Source organism: Camelus ferus, chromosome 35, assembly GCF_009834535.1.
Source record: "Camelus ferus isolate YT-003-E chromosome 35, BCGSAC_Cfer_1.0, whole genome shotgun sequence".
NCBI classification, from domain to species: domain Eukaryota; kingdom Metazoa; phylum Chordata; class Mammalia; order Artiodactyla; family Camelidae; genus Camelus; species Camelus ferus.
Window position 1 is genome coordinate 24397351 of NC_045730.1, and position 19498 is coordinate 24416848.

The window sequence follows — 19498 nt, forward strand, 5'->3', positions numbered from 1 at the left end:
TCCAGCGGCTGTATTAATATCCAGTGGAGCCGATTTCAAAGCTAAAAATATTACCAGGAATAAAAAAAGTCATTTCCTAAAGATAAAGGGGCCAGTTCCTCAAGAGGACATAACAGGCTTAAACATGATTCAAATAGATGAAGCAAGAAGTGATAGAACTGTAAGGAGAAATCAAATTCACAATTATATCTGGAGATTTCAATACCTTTCCCCCAATAATTGATACAGCAAGTGGAACAAGTTAATCAGCAAATATATAGAAGACTTGAACATTATTGACTAAGTTGACCTGACACTCATAGAACATCCAACAGCAACATACATATTTCTTTGAAATACACATGAAACATTTACCAAGATGGACCATTATTCTGGGCCATAAATCTCAGTAAACGTCATATAGAGTATTTTTTCTGACCACAATAAAACTAGGTAACAGAATTATCTCTGAAAAATCCTCCATACCTCTAAATAACCCATGTATTAAAGAGGAAATCAGAAAAAAAAAGTTAGAAACTATTTTGAACTGAATGAAAATGACAATACTAGTCAAATCTGTGTAACAACAACTAAAGAGTGAAACTTACAGCACAAAATGCTTGTGTTGGGGGGAAAAGGCCTAAATCAATGACTTCATATTCCACATTAAGAAATTTTAATATGAAGAGGAAAATAAACCCAAAGTAAGCAGACAGTAGGAAAAAAGGTCAGAGTGGAAATGAATGAAATAGAAAAAAAATAAAACCAATGAAACAAAAAGCTTGTTCTTGGAGAACAATAAAATTGGCAAACCTCTATTAGACTGATCAAAAAAAAAAAAAAAGAAAAAGTCACAAATTACTAATGTCAGGAATGAGAGACTTGATATCACTACACTCTACAGATATTAAAAAGATAACAAGGGACAGTTATGAACAAGTTTCAGCCAAAAAACTGAGCAACGTAGCTGATATGGCCAAATCCTCATTGAAAGATGCAATTTACCAAAGCGTACTTAAGAACAAATATTCTGAATAGCCCTATACTTATTAAATTGAATTTGTAGTTAAGAATGTTCCCACAGAGAACACTCCTGGCTCAGATGGCTTCACTGGTGAATTCTACCAGTTATTTAAGAAAGATACAATGCTTATCCTTCATAAACTATTTTAGAAAATAGAGCTAAAGGAACATTGTACAAGGCCAACATTATCCCAATACCAAAATCACACAAATATATTGCATGGGGAAAAAAAAAAAGACAAAGCAACTTCAGATCAATAGCCCCTCTGAACATAGATGAAAAAATTCTTAACACAATTTTGGCAAATCAAGTTGAATAATAGCCAAAAGGCTAATATGTCACAACCAAATGGGGTTTATTCCAGAAATGCAAGGTTGGTTTTAATACCTGAAAATTCAATCAGTGTGATTCACCATATTAACAGACTAAAAAAGAAAAAAATATATAATCAGCTCAATAAATGCAGAAAAAGTATTTGATAAAATCGAATATCCATTCCTGATAAAATCTCTCAGAATATTAGTAATAGAAGGGACTTCCTCTACGTGATGAAAAGCAGGAATGAAAAATCTACAGTTAATATCATATTTAATGGTGAAAAAAATGAATTCTTTCCCTCAAGACTGAGTACTAGGCAATGACATCTGCCCTTGCCACTTCTATTCATTATTGTAGTAGAAATCTAGCCAGTTAATAAGTCAAGAAAAAGAAGTAAAAGCAACCATACTGGAAAGGGAAAAATCAATTGTCTATATTCACAGACGTGATAATCTACATAGAAAATGCAGTGACTGAACTGATAAATACACAAGTTTAGCGAAGTTGCAGGATACAAGATCAAAATACAAAAGCAACTGTATTTCTATATACCAGCAACAAACAAATTGAAATTTTAAAAGGTATGCAATGTACAATGGCAACCAAAAAATGAAACACTTAGGGATCAATCTAACAAAAGATGTGCAAGACCTATACACGGAAAATGACAAAACATTGCTGAGAGAAATTAGAGACAACGTAAATAAATGTTCATGGATCTGAACACTCAATATTGTTAAGATGTCAATATTCCCAAATTGATCAATAGATATAACACAATCCCAATAGAAATTCCAGCAGTGGACTTTTTTGTACGAATTGCAAAGGACATAGAATAGCCAAAACAACTCTGAAAAAGAACCAAAAAAAGGTGGAATACTTACATAACTTAACATGAAGATTTATAAAATTACCATATTTGAGACAGATATTGGTATAAAGAAAGAGAATCATGGAACATAAGAGTCCAGAAATAGACCCTCACATATATTACTGATTTTCAACAAAACTGCAAAAACAGTTCAGTGGAGAAGAGACAGTATTTTCAACAAATGGTTCTAGAATAGTTGGATGCCCAGAGGCACCAAAAATTTTTTTATCTTGGATCTACAGTTCAGACCATATACAAAAAGTAACACAAAGATGGATCATAGACCTAAATGAAAAACCTAAACTCTGAAAACCTCTAGAAAGCAGAGGAGAAAATCTTTGTGACCTTGGGTTAGGCAAAGATTTCTTACCTATTATATATATATAAAAAAGTAGAAATTAGTAAAGTGAACTTCTTCAAAATTAAAAATTTCTGCTCTTCAAAAGAGTCTGTTGAGACTGCAAAGATAAGCCACAGACTGGAGGAAATCTTTGCAAAGCATCTCGCTGATAAAGAACTTAAATCCAAAAACTCTGAAAACTCAGTAACAAAAAAGTTACTAAACAATTTAAAAATGGATAAAGAGCTGAAAAGACATTTCACCCATGAAGATACATGAATGGCAGATAAAACCATTAAAAGGTGCTCAACCTCACTAGTCATTAGGTAAATTCAAATTAAAACCATGAGATACTGCTACACACACATTAGGATATCTAAAATTAAAGTCTGACTACACCAAATATTGGCAACAAAGTAGAGCAATGGAACTCCTATACACAGGCAAGAACACAAAATGGTCTAACCATTTTGGAAAAGAGTTGGGCCATTTCTTGAAGATACAGCTACCGTATTGCCCACTTGTAGGTATGAAAGCATACATCCACACAAAGGTTTGTACATGAACGTTCACAGCAGCTTTATATGTAATAACCCAAAATGGAAACCACCCAAATGTAATTCAGTAGGTGAATGGATCAGCAACCTGGGGCATACCCATACCGTGGAATACTACCTACCAGCACAAAAGAATGAGCTACTGACGCAGGCAACAGCATGAATGGATCTCAAAATAAACACACTGAGTGAAGTCAGTCAGACATACAGTATGATGTTATTTATATACAAGTCTAGAAAATGCCACCTAATCTGTAGTGACAGTCAGTGGGGAAGGAGGGGAGGTGCAGTGGGAGGAACTACAAGGGGCACCCGGAGCCTCGGCTGATGGAGATTTTCATTATCCTAATTATGTGACAGTTTCTCAAGTACATGCATATGTAAAAATGTGTCAGATTGAACACTGTAAACGTGTGCAATTGTATCAATTATACCTCAGTAAAGCTGTTTTTTTTTTTTAAAAAAAAAAAACTACAAATAACTTTGTAGAAGAGAAGGATGAGAAGATGTGTTACCTAATAGATTTAACTTTTGAAATTAATGGAATTGTTTTTCTAGGACCTTTTAGTTCTTAAAACAAAAGGAAATGTGCTTTCCTTTCAGACACCAGTAATAGGCTTACTGTATCAGTCCTGGAATTGGCATCTAAATGTTTTCCAGTTAGATTCTGTATGAGAGGAAGTGCAGAAATGGAGATGAAAAGACAGGCCTGGGTGAGAATCCTCACCTGTCATTTACGTCTGGCTAGACTTTGGAGGATTTACTTCTATCCCTAAGCTTTGCTTTCCCTATTGGTAAAAGTGGGATGACAATGCCCCTTGCAGGTTTGTTTGGGGATTTAGCTGTAATATTTGTAAAGGACCAAGCACAATACCTGCCATACAGCAGGGCTCAATAAACAGTATCATTGTTATGATCATGTTCTGGTCCTGGACCAGCTATGTGCTCTGCATGGTACCGTATCTCGGTCCCCACCAAAGCAATGAAAACCCAGCATCCTAACCACGAAGTCTGACAGCTTTGCTCAGATTCTGAAGTTCTGGTTTCTCCCTCAGAGCTTACCTCTGCTCTTCTCTAGAAAATGAAAGCTGCACAAAAGAAAGTAGGAAAGTACAGAGAGGAGCCATTTGTATGAACACATACTGACCAAAGGGATGGCTCTTTATCAGCTCTTACTAGTGTCTTGAAGGAAATGTTTGAGGCCAACAGCACAGCCTCCCCTTACGCTACACAAACCACAGGGCGCATTTCCAGAAAGCTGAGGCCAGCACTCAACACAGGCTCAGTTCTCTCCGCCATGTGTTCTAAGCCTGGGAAGGGGGTCTGACTCCTGAATGTACAGGTTGAAGCTGGAAGGCAGAGTGCTTCCAGAGGCCACGTGACAAGTCTGAGTGACAGTGGATGCCGGGTCCACCTCTACCTGGGGCAGCTTGCACTGGACCAGAGCACCCCGAAAAGCAGTCTTGCAGTGGAACCCACGCCTCTCACCCCAGGGCCGTTCTTCTTACCTGCATCTCGGTGGATCGTTCTCGCTCTCTTCAGTTTTCCAAGGGGTTTATACTTCGGCTCGATATTTTGGGAGGATCGGCATAAAGGCTTCAAGCTGGAATGAGTATGAGTATTTTATTTGAAGCTGCAGGAACGTAAGCATCACGTATAGAGGTTATAAAAATGCGACTACGGGGGAAATCATACCACTACTTTTAAAAACCGAAAAGCAATGTTTCATAATTTAAAATTACTTCAATATAATGAAGTGGTAACTATAAGCCTTTAGAACAACCTAGTAGACACCCATCTAATTGTAGGATTGAGGGAGAGCAAAACTTTTATCTTGCACTGCAGAAAAGCAGGCCCCTATTCTAACAAACCACTAATAGAGTAGCACCTTCCAGAGTTCAGGAAATTCAGTTCAGCTAGCTGCTTCCCCTTCCCAGTTTATTGGGGCTCACTTATCTCTTGCAAGAATCTCACAAACTTGATCTTTTCATTTTAGAGACTGAATGCTAAGACATAGTGGAAATAAAATACAAAATAAGATTGGAGAGTGTCCTGCCGTTCTCAGCAGCCTCACTGCCAGCTGCTTCTTTATGCCAGATTCCCAAAACCTTAAGGATTATATATCACACGCTCACTTGAAGAAAGCCGCTGTGCTCCCAACCAGGACCCAACCAGTATTTACAGCCACATCCATCTGCTGCCTCTGCCCCTTTTCAGGCCCGAGACTGTTCTCTGCATCGATCCCGTTTTGTAACACAGGCTCTCCGAGTGGTATCTACTCACATTTCTTTAACTTTATCCATAGTTGTGCCTAATGGAATGACATTTGGATACACATTGACAGGACAGATGTAGCTCAAGAAATCTTTGATCTGGAAGAAGGAAAATAAAATGCATCAATTATCCCCACGGTGAAAAACCTGCCTAGAAGAGTAGATGCTCCTATGAGGGGGCGCTAGGAGAAGGAGAAGCGGGAATCTCTCAAGGCTGCTTTTTTCAGTGGGAGCTGAACATGCGGGGCGCCTGCGACCTCTCAGGACAAGAGTTCAGGCCCAACCCCAAAGATCCTCTAACACTGAGCCATGGTGGAGCCTGGGAATCAGCATAGTTAAAAGTTCTTCAGGTGATTCTGTTCCAGGGTAAGGAGGGAGAATCACTGATTGATGGGATTCAAAGATTCTGTGCTCCTTTATATGACATCAGTTTCCTTTTCTAAGGTGATTCCACATAGTTAACAAATCCCCTTCAAGGAACTTAGAATCAAACTGAGTATTTAATACACACAAGGAAACAAGGTCTTAGAATTGTATTTCTTTCCTCTGACATATAATTGTTAGCAATACCCAGGGGAACTACATCTTTGAGACTGCTTTTTTTGTTCTCATGGTTTATTCTAATCTAAAGACAATTATGTGCAAAAATTTCAAGAATACCTTGGTTTTCTGCAAAGCTCAGAATGCTAAACACAGGAACCCTGCCACTATCCCTCACAATGTCTCAATGACCCAGACGAGCTTTGGCTTTGCCACTTATTAGGTCCTGGTGAGCTTGTGATCTCGGTCAAGTTACCTAAACCCTCTAAGTCTTCGATTCTTCATCTAAAAGTATAAATGAGACAAGGCGTGTAAAGAACGGAGCCTGTCCCTGGCACATGGTTAAACGTGCAGTAAAATGATCCATTACAAAGTTGATGATGACAACACAAAGATTTTTATCCCCTTCTGCAGATGGGGAGACTGAGGCACAAAGTAATTGTTAGTACCTGACTTTTCCAAATAAAGGACAAAGTCAAAAGAGGTAGGGAACCCGGGAATTACTGATAACTCCGTATTAAAATAAAACGAGAGCCTTGATTAAGACAAAGGGGTGAGACGGGAAGACTCATTCTTTGGATACTTGTCATCAATAATTTCTTTAGCATTTTCAGAGCAGACACGCAAATAGAAACCATTACTGACCTACCCACAACCAAGTGATTTATATAATAAATCCAAAGTTGAGGCTGGTAGAAAAAGTTGAAGCTTTTGAATGGAATAAGGATAAAAAAGGTACACAGGGGATTATATTCAGTATCTTGTAATAACCTTTAATGAAAAAGAATATGAAAACTAATACATGTATACACATGCATGACTGGGACATTGTGCTGTACACCGGAAATTGACACATTGTAACTGACTATACTTCAATTTAAAAAAAAAAGAATAAAGAAGGTAAGGTCAAATGTATACCAGAAATGATTCATATCTACTCAGAGATGAGGTGGCCACAAGGAGAGAAGAGACACCCAACAGAGGGCACCCTCTCCCAACTGTACAAGCTGAGGCCCTTTCTTGAGATGCCTGCTTTGAAACACTATGTTAACACAGTCCGTTGTCATTATTTGCAGTAGTTCTGTTCCATAAAGTCACTGCAAACAATGACTCACTGCAAACAGTGACCCACTGCTCCCAAGGGAAATACAGGGTTCCTCTGAACCTCTGCTCACAGCACTTTCGTCAACTGATCTAATAGATCATCTTAGTTTATGTGTGTTTTTGTTTAAAGACATCTTTTTAAACATATACTGTTGACCCATTAACACTGAACTCAGGACCAAATGGCACCCTAACTCGCGGCTGTACAAAGCTTATCAAAACTTATCCTTCTCCATCAGGCACGTCACAACCTCCTTGTTCTTAGGAGCACTAGACAGCGCTTCATCACGTCTCTCGGGGGCTGTTTTAAACAGCAAAATCATCCCCCAAAAAGAAGAAAAATATAAAAAATGCAGCAATACACAGACAGTGGAAAGGATGCTTGTTTACAGTCTGAGAGCTGAAACAAGAAGGCAGGAGGCCACTGTGTGTCACCTGAGTTGGGAGAGTGTGTGCCATGTGCAACTCAAATTTTTCACTTCTCTGCTGGGCACATCTGCAAAAGACCACAAAGCACCACTCACACGGATTTGGGGGTTCAAACAAATTTCAGTGAGTGGGCAGATTTGTAAATAATGGAATCCACGAGAATGAGGATCAACCGTATTTGGGAAAAAAAACAAGCAGAAATGCTATTTAAATCTACTATTTACATTTTAAAATATAGTTCTACAAGTCCTATACACTGAATAGAAGTGTACTAATTAAAGCAGTTTTCCAGAAATCCTCTCTCTTTCTCACCAGACACAGTGAGAGAAGATGAGTAAGCAGAGCTCAGAGGATAACTCCACATGCAGGGTAACTGCTCTCATCCAAGGAGAGCGGGAAGAGAGGCGGCAGGTCAGCCCTTCCACCTCCCTACTCAAGTAGCAGGGAAATATCTCCTTATTGGGAGGTAACTCTGTAAAACCCCAGCAAGGCTTATGCTTCCCAACTTGGCTGCTAACTACACTGAAGAAGAGAAATAAGACAGAACTCCCTGTGGCTGAGACCGAAAAGATGCTACAGGGTAACAGGAAGGTTGATCGACAGCGATGCTGGGCCAGACGCCAGACCAAAGACAAATCACCAGGAAGGGGCTTGACAACAACCTAAGATTCGGGATAGACTGATGAGGAAAACATTAACTAAACTATACCATCCAGGTGAATTACTTCCAAGCTGCTCTCAGATAACCCACTGAAAATTAAGGCCATTTAATAGAAATGTCACTGTGATACTTTGATTAATAAACAAAGAATTATTTACAATATTATGGTTGACTTGATAAGAAGGCTGCTACCCGACCACAATGTTCACAGCAGCACTATTCACAATAGCCAAGACATGGAAACAACCTAAATGTCTGTCAACAGATAAAGAATAAAGATGTGGTACATATATACAATGGAATACTACTGAGCCATAAAAAGGAATAAAACAATGCCTTTTGCAGCAACATGGATGGACCTAGAGATTATCCTAAGTGAATTAAGTCAGACAGAGAAAGATAAATATCATATGACATCACTCATATGTGGAATCTAAAAAGTGATATAAATGAACTTATTTATAAAACAGAAACAGACTTAGAGACATAGAAAATAAACTTGTGGTTGTGGTTATGGGTGGGAGAGGGATAAATTAGGAGTTTGGGATTAACATGTAAACACTACTGTATACAAAAGAGATAAACAATAAGCATCTACTGTCTAGCACAGGGAAATGTATTCAGTACCTTATAATAACCTATAATGGAAAAGAATCTGAAAAAGAATATATGCATATTATGTATATACGTATAACTGAATCACTTTGCTGTACACTAGAAACTAATACAACATAGTAAACTAACAAAACTTGAATAAAAACTTTTTTTTAAATAATAAAACCACTACCTCGACCTCTGATAGAATCCACCTATTCCAATCATTACCCCTCCCACGGCTCACTGATGGAGACTGTATCCATGTATTCCCAATACAAAAGTAATCTTTACCAGGGAAATGGGATACATGCAGAAACGGTGAAACTAAAATTATATATGATTGAAAGAGTCGCAAAAAGCCTGGTTTTGTATTGCTTTTTCTCTAATACATGAAATTACTGCACTTCTGCACTTGCAAGATGCTAGCATTTACTTTGGAAATGCAAAAGGATTTCGCTACTAAATTGCCTATGTCAGGTTCCCATGCTAGTAGGTCAATTTCCTATATAAAAAGTACTGTAACAAAACCATTTTAAGCCCTCTTCAACTGAGTAATTCTACTATACTGGATCCTTCCTAAGGACAGGGTCTGCACCTCAGTCATCCTGTTCTTCCACACTGCTGAACAGTCACGACTACTTTTTGAATGGCTTTTCAGTATAATCAAATTTTGGACGAGGCCAAGACTCTGGACAGTGCCTTCAGGCTGCCTATAGTGAGATTTTTATCTGTAGTACTCCTTCCAATAAGATTTATGATGCTTTTATGATAGATGAATGGATGTGGGGAATTTAAAATACATTTAGGAAGCAAGTTAGGAAGAAAAAACTTAATCTATGTTTTCTTCAATGTTTAGGCTGAAAATAGGTGATTTTCTATTTCCTTTATATTTAGTAAACATAGCTCATCCACTGAGATATTTTCCCTGCATTTCTTTAGGAAAAGCCACAACCAGTCTCAAGCAGTAGAAACAGGGATGCCCCCAGAGGTGAAGGGGACTCCTGCTCTCAGCCACAAAGGCTGCCAAGGGTCTGAGTACATGGGATCCTCTTACCTCACTGTAGGAGGAATGAAAAGAAAAGCAGGCTCTGTACGAACTCTCTCCAGTTCTAAAGGGAAATGGAAACACAAAATTAAAGGTCACTTAGCAAAACTGAGTGCTTCGAGGCTACTGTGGTCTAAAATCACCCTGCCATCAATTTCTTCCCGGGAAGGAGGGAACTCTTTTCGGAAATATAAATGTTTGTAGGCATTCTCAATAGCCAATGTTAAGGAAATCTGCTGAACTATGATGATCATAGTTGTATATATGGGACCTCTCTACTCCACCAAGGGTTTCTATTCCCTACAACATCAGTGCATTAACTCCCTGCCAAGCAAGACACTCTGTCCCTAAACATCTCTGTCTAACTAGAGTCGACCTCAGAGAATACTGGCTAATGGTATTAGCCAACAGATAGGCTTGGAAGCAGCATTTCTTTGGTTTAGTTTAAATTTCATAAGTTATTGTCCACAATTATATCCTTTTCTTGGACTTAGGCTAGATTGCATTTCAACTATCAATTTATCTCAAAGCAAGGTTTCTCTCAAAAGCCTTACGACATTACTTGCTTACCTCACAATGACACTAGTTTTTCTGGTTCTTTCTCCAAACCACATAGTGGATGGCTTAATGCTGATTGTGTGGAGTGGAATTCTATTTTTGGAAGTAATTCCACAGGGTAACTTATTCCACTGAAAATATTCCTCTGCCTAGAAAAGATTTTAAAAACATAGGAAATTAGTTCAACACAGTCAACAAATCTGTAGGCAGGATCTCAAAATCAAATGTAGATTAAGTTTTCAGACACGGGGAAAAAAATGTAGAGATGAGGAAACAGGTAAGTCCAGATTGAGGAACATCCTACAAAACTGCTGGCCTGGGCTCTTCAAAGACGTCAACGCGATGAAATAAAAACAAAAAGCTGGCAACTTGCTCCACATCCAAAGGGACTAAAAGAGGCCTGAGTGAATGTAACAAGTGATTCTTAACTAAATCCTGGACAGTCCTGCTCCCCACTCCACAGCCATAAAGGACACGACTGGGACAACTGGGGACATCTGAGTGTGAACTGTGTCACATTTAATGGTACTATATCATCTTATGGCAAACTTGCTAACTGTGTTAAACTTCCTGAGCGTGGGAACTGTACTATGGTTGTAAAGAATGTTCTCATTTAGGGTGACATGTCATGCCACCTGCAACTGACTCTCAAGTAGGCTGTGGGGTGGGGAGCTGCAGTATAATCTTTCGTGTGTGTATATGGGATAAACTGATGAATGCAAATTGTAGCACACAGTTTACCAATCATCAAAAGTAATTTCTTACCTAGTAGCTCTCCTACCTGGTCTGAAGTAGAATATTCCATGCTGTGCTGTGGGTAAGAGTCCTTTTTATTCTTTTTTTTTTTTTTTTTTTTTTCTTTTCAATTTTGCTTTACTTTAGGGCTGAGCAGCTTTACTTTATGTTTTTGGCCAATGGAGCCTATATTACCACCACAGTGATTATCTAAATGTGCACATGCAGTGTTTACTGAAATAAAAATTACTTATATTTGAATGCTAAGATACTTTAAAATTTAGAGGAGAATTACGATCACGCATGCCCCTGCATTTGAAGATCACTAATTACTATCAGTGATGTTGAATAACTATATAGATTAAAATGAAAAGAATGTTAAAGGTAAATTCCAAATTTAACACCGGCATTTACTCAGAGAAGGGAGTACTCTGTTGGCATGAGAAACCAATTACAAGTGAGTTTCAGAAACACTAGAAATAGTCATTTGAAATTGGACCAGCAATACAGGGAACTTTTTCAAAATCTGAAGCAAAATTGTATCTTGATATTTATCTCAAATGAGCAGAAAAAAATAGTTAATTAATATGCATGTGTCATGAGTCTTAAAAATAAATAGTAATGGATTGTGAATGTTTTCTTAAATTCTAAGCTTTAACATATTACTAATTTCATTATAACATATTATTCATTACATAATTCATTACAAATAAAACCTATCAATTGTGTGTGAATATACTGCATTTAAAAACTGTAAGTATCTATATCTGTAAACTGAGGATGAAGTTTATGGTAATGGAATAGTCATGCATAGTTGCATGAGCTTGCATTAGTAACTCAAGATCTCAGCCTTGGTTTTTACATTTATAAATTGAGGAGCCTAGAAAATGGAATTTCTGAGGTTCCTTCCGGACCTAAAACTTTGCTTTTCACGGATCACGCAAACGAGAAAAACAACCGCCCGCGGACCTTGGGATGCCGACACGCGTGGATCTGAGTGTCACGGTCTGTGGTGAGATGATGAAGGATGTCGGGCATGTTTCTAAACATGTCCAGTTTATCCACGTGAACCTGGGGACAACAGCAAAACCAGAACGTTATTGCAACTGCATTTCCTGGAAATAAAGCATTTGAGGGTGATCAGGCAGGAGAAAGCCAATCAGTTAGAACTGACTTTCTTCTTCCTCGAACCTAGTTTTCAGCTTTTCCCATGCACGTTAGTATGAGGGTTGTGTTCCTGGCAGTCAGTGTTTCTACCTGTTGTAAGTGGTAACGGAGAGTGTGGTGACTCGGCTGGTGGATGTCATTGGACCACGTAATACTGTCCTTCAGTCAAGAGTCATTCAGTTAATACTGATTATGCACCTGCTCCAAGTCAAGCTTTATTCTCAATACTGGGAGTATCGCAGTGAACACGGCAGACACAAATGACCAAGAATCGCTTGCTGGTGAAGACACACATGACACGCCGAGTAAGGACGGCTGGGGGGAAGCCAGCCCCAGACCCTCCCCTCCACACGCCTCTCCCCTGGATGCCAAGGAGAAGGGCAGATGCAGGAGGCCAAAACCAGACAAACCTAGGCCACCTTTAGAGTTCTAAGGCTCAGACAGTGTGAAGTGTTGAAATCAACGTATCAGTTTTCCTTAAATCCTCCCTTCTGGGTACTTCAAAGTAAACAGCAAAGAACTACATCGATACCAGGATGATGAATGGCACACACACAAACTGTATTCTCATTCTGAAGTCTGAGCAAGGAAACAGGTTAGAACCATGTCAGATTGCTGCGGCCATTAACACCAAGGCCGTGTCAGAAGAATCCGAGCATAACTGCTTGCTTAGCCCGTGGCCTGTTGCTCTGCCCACCTGATCACTAACGACTAATGAGAAGTAAAAGTGAATTTCCTTTTCTGGCCTAAGAAGGAGATAAAAAGGGGTAAATTCTGAGATGCAGGGAGAGACACAGAGAAACTTTCATCCTCACGAAAATGAAGAAGCCTAAGGAAGTTACCACAGATGATCGATCTCTCAGGTCCCTTCCTAAAAGACCTCACTGTTCTGCTTTCAGGTTCCTGGTCTACACTTGTTTCTATCCTCTACAGAGGGGTTAAGAGACTGGAGAGAAGGCTCATGCCAGGGGGACTCCGGGGTTGCCTCCAAAAGCCTGCCTCCCCTCCACCAACCCCAGACCCCTCCTCGCCCGGGGTTTCTCCCTGCCAGGCCTCAGAGCAGGAGCCTCCAGTCTTTTCGATTTCACACAGAACAAATTTGGGACTGACAAGTGGTTTTGCTACCCTTACATTCTGCCAAGAGAGGACATGAGAAACAAGAAAAAAATTAGTAGATAGTACAGATGAGTGTATGTGTGAGAGAGTGTGTGAGCACACACACACGACCTAGTATCACTGTGATTTTCATTTAAAAGGTTATTGTTATTTTCTGGGTGGGGGAAGCCATTTTAACACCTAAAAACATAGGAAAGCAAGTCCTTCCCAAAATGGAGAACTGGCAGCTTTACACGCATTTATTTGGACAGAAAAAAACCTAAGGGAGGAAGAAATTAGGGGAAGAAGGTCTTGGAAAGTAAACACTCATGGAAGGAGGCAGGAAGGAGCGGGTGAGGAGGGAGGGATGAATTTTTAAATTTTTAAATGCAGAAAAACTAGATCTTTTTAGTTTTGCTGAATTACATGGTATCAAAGAATTAAGTTCTTGGCACAGGTCGGTTAGCTGGGGGATGACAGGAAAGGGCGCAAAACCGAGCAGAATTTAAATGTCCAACTCTTTTCGGAGCTTCATTTTGTTCCGAGTCACCACCAAACCTCCATCTTCTCTTGGGGGACGAGGGTGGAAGCCAGGCAGTCCAAGTGGGCCCTGTGGGCAGCCACCCCCCATGCTGGCTCTGCTGCCCGAGGTCCGGAGGGCCCAGCACCCAACCACTTGGAAGGGATAGGTGAACACTTGCTCATGGCCTCATGTGATATGGATTCTCCAGGACAGTGTTCTTCCCACGTTTCTGACCCCGACCCACAGTAAGAAATATGTTTCCACGGCAACCTGGACACACACACATAATGGATGTACCGATGGTCCCGACTTGGGATGCTATGACATTAGGATGCTTGTGAAACTGATACGCATTCAGTAGAAACTGGACTTTGAATTCTGAATTTTGATCTTTTCCCAAACTAGTGACACACGGTCACATTCTCTCTCGTGATGCTGGGCAGGGCAGAGAGCACAGCTCCCAGTCAGCTCTGCCATCATGAGGGTGAACGATCCACCCACTGACAACCGCGGACCCAGACAACCATTCTGGGTTTCACTTTCAGTACAGCATTCAACACATTGCACGAGATTTCACCAACTTACTATAAAACAGGCTTTGCATTAGATGATTTTGCCCAATTGTAGGCTAAGTGCTCTGAACACATTTAAGGCAGGCAAGGCTAAGCCATGATGTTAGGTGGGTCAGGGATAAATGCATTTTCTCCCTAATGATATTTCCAGCTTATGGATTTACTGAGACGTGACCCCATTGTTAAGTTGAGGAAGATCTGGATATCTACATGGCTGATTCCCTACGTGAATTTTCATAAAACGACAATTACTCTGACTGCAAGAAAGGCATTCAGATATTTCCCAGTTCAAATTCATTCTCAGTGCTGGTTACAGACACTAAACCTATCTCATGACCCACAGTTTTGGAGAAAAAAGAAAAACTTTCTTATGGGACTTTTCACCAAAGGGCTCCTCCCACTGTCAGTTGCTCCCACAAGGAGGTGATGAAGGCTGCATCCATCGTTACCCTTTCCAGTTTGGGGGTGACAGGGAAGGGAAGACGGAGTTGGAGGAAGGATGGGAGCAGCAGAAAAGAGAGAGCTGCTGTGGTACCTGAGCCCCAAACTCCTCACTGAGGTTGGTGAACAGGTACTCGTAGCCGTAGGCGGCTTTGCAGTTCAGCCACACCACATGGTACGGGCTCCGGGTGATCCAGCCACGGACCAGCTCCAAGATTCCACTCAGACACTCCTCCTGTGCAGAAATTTTAAATGGCAGGTAACGCTTTTCGATTCCCAACGTCCCCAGATATTAATTCCGACGGGAACGATTACCATCTGATCTGTTACCCTACAAGCTTCCCTCCAGAAATACAGCCCAGGGGGTCACTCGCTTCTCCGGGGAGACATACCCGACTAGGAATTTGATAATATTTTGGGTCGCAGAACGTGGTGTCTAAGTACACACTCTGGATGTCTTTCACTCTGGAAACAAAAACAAAACAAGGCGTTTTAATCATCTCATGGCAAGTAAACCATAAAGTGTAAACTCTCATTGATGTGATACGATGTTCCACTCCATGTGGAATTTTTTTGTTAAACCAACTTTGTTAAATTCAACACCCATTTATGATAAAAACTCTCGCCAAAGTGGGTATAGAGGGAACATATCTCAACATAATAAAAGCTATATATGACAAACCTACAGCCAGCATAGTACTCAACGGTGAAAAACTCAAAAGCTTCCCACTAAAATCTGGGACAAGGATGCCCACTATCACCACTCCTATTCAACATAGTCCTGGAAGTCCTAGCCACAGCAGTCAGGCAAGAGAAAGAAATAAAAGGGATCCAAATTGGAAAAGAAGAGGTAAAAGTGTCACTATATGCTGATGACATGTTACTATATATAGAAAACCCTAAAAGGTCCACACAAAAGCTGCTAGAGCTGATTGAAGAATTCAGCAAGGTAGCAGGTTACAAAATTAACGTTCAAAACTCAGTTGCATTTCTTTACACTAACGATGAATGAACAGAAAAAGAAAGTAAAGAAACAATCCCCTTTAAAATAGCACCCAAAGTAATAAAATATCTGGGAATAAATCTAACCAAGGAGGTGAAAGAATTATACACGGAAAACTATAAACCATTGATGAAGGAAATTAAAGAAGACTTTAAAAAATGGAAAGATATTCCATGCTCTTGGATTGGAAGAATCAATATTGTTAAAATGGTCACACTGCCCAAGGCAATCTACAGATTTAATGCAATCCCTATCAAATTATCCAGGAAATAATTCACAGAACTAGAACAAATCATAATAAAATTTATATGGAACCATCAAAGACCTAGAATTGCCAAAGCATTACTGAAGAGAAAGAAACAGGCTGGAGGAATAACTCCCAGACTTCAGACAATACTACAGAGCTGCAGTCATCAAGACAGCATGGTATTGGTACCAAAACAGACATATAGACCAATGGAACAGAATAGAGAGCCCAGAAATGAACCCACAAACTTTTGGTCAACTCATCTTCGACAAAGGAGGCAAGAATATACAATGGAATAAAGACAGTCTCTTCAGCAAATGGTGTTGGGAAAACTGGACAGCAGCATGTAAAGCCGTGTGAAGCTAGAACACTCCCTTACACCGTACACAAAAATCAACTCAAAATGGATCAAAGACTTAAACATAAGACAAGATACAATAAACCTCCTAGAGGAAAACATAGGCAAAACATTATCTGACATACATTTCAAAAATTTTCTCCTAGAAGAAATAAAAGCAAGAATAAACAAATGGGACCTAATTAAACTTACAAGCTTCTGCACAGCAAAGGAAACCAGAAGTAAAACAAGAAGAAAACCTACGGAATGGGAGAAAATTTTTGCAAGTGAAACCGACAAAGGCTTGATCTCCAGAATATACAAGCAGCTCATACGACTCAATAAGAAAAAAAATAAACAACCCAATCCAAAAATGGGCAGAAGACCTAAACAAGCAATTCTCCAAGGAAGACATACAAATGATCAAAAAGCACATGAAAAAATGCTCAATATCACTAATTATCAGAGAAATGCAAATCAGAACTACAATGAGGTATCACCTCACACCAGTCAGAATGGCCGTCATTCAAAAATCCACAAATGACAAATGCTGGAGAGGCTGTGGAGCAAGGGGAACCTTCCTACACTGCTGGTGGGAATGCAGTTTGGTGCAGCCACTATGGAAAACAGTGTGGAGATTCCTCAAAAGACTAGGAATAGACTTACCATATGACCCAGGAATCCCACTCCTGGGCTTGTATCCAGAAGGAAATCTACTTCAGGATGACACCTGCACCCCAATGTTCATAGCAGCACTATTTATAATAGCCAAGACATGGAAACAGCCTAAATGTCCATCAACAGGTGACTGGATAAAGAAGACGTGGTATATTTATACAATGGAATACTACTCAGCCATAAAAACTGACAACATAATGCCATTTCCAGCAACATGAATGCTCCTGGAGAATGTCATTCTAAGTGAAGTAAGCCAGAAAGAGAAAGAAAAATACCATATGAGATCGCTCATATGTGGAATCTAAAAAACAAGAACAAAAACAAACAAACAAAAACAAAGTGTAAATACAGGACAGAAATAGACTCACAGACAGAGAATACAGACTTGTGGTTACCAGGGGGGTGGAGGGTGGGAAGGGATAGACTGGGATTTCAAAATTGTAGAATAGATAAACAAGAAGATTACACTGTATAGCACAGGGAAATATACACAAAATGTTATGATAACTCACAGAGAAAAAAATGTGACAATGAGTGTGCATATGTCCATGAATGACTGAAAAATTGTGCTGAACACTGGAATTTGACACAACATTGTAAAATGATTATAAATCAATAAAAAATGTTAAAAAAAAAAACAACTTTGTTGAGAAATGATTTCCATACAATAAAAAAAAAAACCCACAGATGTTGCATATGTGACTCAGTGAATTTTGACCAATTTATGCAACTACTACCCCCACCAATACACAGAATGTTACCATCGCTCATTTCAAGAAGAAAAATTTGCTTTACTGTTACAAATATTATTACAATCGAGTTAGCTTTCTAATAGAAACAAATGCTCATATTTGGGGGGGAAAAGAGCAATAAAACCTTTTAAACAATGAAGACTTTTTTTTTCAAATTTTTCATTTTTTAATTTTGGGGGATAATTAGGTATTTGTTTATTTACATATTTGTAACAGAGGTACTGGGGATTGAAGCCATGACCTCATGCTTGATAAGCATGCACTCTACCACTGAGCTAAACCCTCCCCCTAAATGATGCAGCCTTCTTGTTCAAGAATTACATAAAGCCCAGTACCTGCCCCCAGAGTGCAGAAGCTCCAACCTGGCAGCCTCTCCCTTTGCCAGCCTGAAGTCTCCCGTGTACAAGACAGTTCCATTGTTGCCCTGAAATAAAAACCTGAAAAGGAAATATCCTTCAGTGACTTCTAAGCCCCATACAAAAATTTAATGAAACAAATATATACTAAATCCACAGCCCATGCTGCCTGCCAAACAGCCCCTATGAACAATGTTAACAGAATTTCCACAGCTCTAAACCACACTCAGCCACCACCTCTTCCCCAGGGGTAGGAAAAATAATAATATGATGGAGATACTGCTGAGTTTGCAAGAGATGTCCTCTGAAATACGTTAGCACTCTGAGCTTTACGCTGAGATCATTCCTGCTTGTGGAGAGAAAAAAATCACTTGATGGGAAAAGGCGAAGCCGATGGAGACATCAATACTGAAGACTTCCATCGTAAGGAAACCACATTTCAAAGGTGATCTGCACCTCAGTCCCGCAAGTTCAATTTGGAGACAGAGATTAAAGGAGTTGCCATAAAAAGAATCAAGTCTCCCCGTGCATGTTATTTTTAGACCCTAAAAGTTTATTTCTCCAAATATCACACACAGCTACACAAAATAAACGGGCAAAATAGACAGCCTCCTTACATGACTGATCCTGGGCAATGACCAGCTGGTAAGAGAGTCACGACAATCTCTTCCTTCTAAAAAGAAAATAAAGAAGGAAAAATAGATGTTATCGTTAGGACCCAGCTAAAGAAAGCCCTCCTTAATAGAGCATGTGCAAGCACTTCTCAACGATGCAGTATGGCTTTTCTCATTTCCCCACTCTCCAAATCCTAGAAACAATCCTCACACACAAAACAAATGCTTAAATGTAGAGGTACAATATGACAACAATTTCCACTCTCAGGTACACACGCGAGAGAAATGAAAACACATGTCCATGTAAAAACCCGTCCGTGAATGTTCACAGCAGCGCTATTCATACTAGCCAGAGAGTGGAAACAGCCCAGAGGTCTATCCACTGATGAATGAATAAGCAAAATGTGGTCTATCCAAACAAAGGAATATTTGGGCCATAAAAAACATGCATAAACCTTGAAGGCATTATTCAGAGTGAAAGAAGTCAGCCACAAAACGTCATCTATTATACAAGTCCATTTATAGGAAATGTCCAGAACAGGCAAATCCATAGAAAATTAAAGTAGACTTGTGGTTGCCAGGAGTTGGGGGGAGGGAGAAACAGAGAGTGGCTGCTAATGGGTATGAGGTTTCTTTTCAGGTGATGAAAATATCCTAAAACTTACTGTGGTGATGGACATAC

General features: G+C 39.6%; 1 protein-coding gene across 11 annotated transcripts in view; it reads right to left on the reverse strand.

The window, feature by feature from the left end:
* DCLRE1C (DNA cross-link repair 1C) overlaps positions 1-19498 on the reverse strand; it is a 77933-nt gene that overhangs the window by 32194 nt on the left and 26241 nt on the right. For 9 of the 11 annotated variants that reach the window (XR_004317487.1, XR_004317488.1, XM_032473879.1 and 6 more), the window contains 9 exons: positions 18820-18875; positions 18182-18283; positions 15222-15294; positions 14924-15064; positions 12001-12102; positions 10309-10445; positions 9748-9802; positions 5373-5461; positions 4598-4692 (listed from right to left, as the gene is read on the reverse strand). Coding sequence is in view for 9 of the 11 variants with exons in the window: in XM_032473879.1 (XP_032329770.1) it covers positions 4598-4692; positions 5373-5461; positions 9748-9802; positions 10309-10445; positions 12001-12102; positions 14924-15064; positions 15222-15294; positions 18182-18283; positions 18820-18875 (850 nt within the window). In the remaining 2 variants the exon portion in view is untranslated. Of the gene's footprint in view, positions 1-3536; positions 4178-4597; positions 4693-5372; positions 5462-9747; positions 9803-10308; positions 10446-12000; positions 12103-14923; positions 15065-15221; positions 15295-18181; positions 18284-18819; positions 18876-19498 lie in introns of those variants that run through there. The other 2 variants (XM_032473883.1, XM_032473875.1) reach the window with 2 other exon arrangements.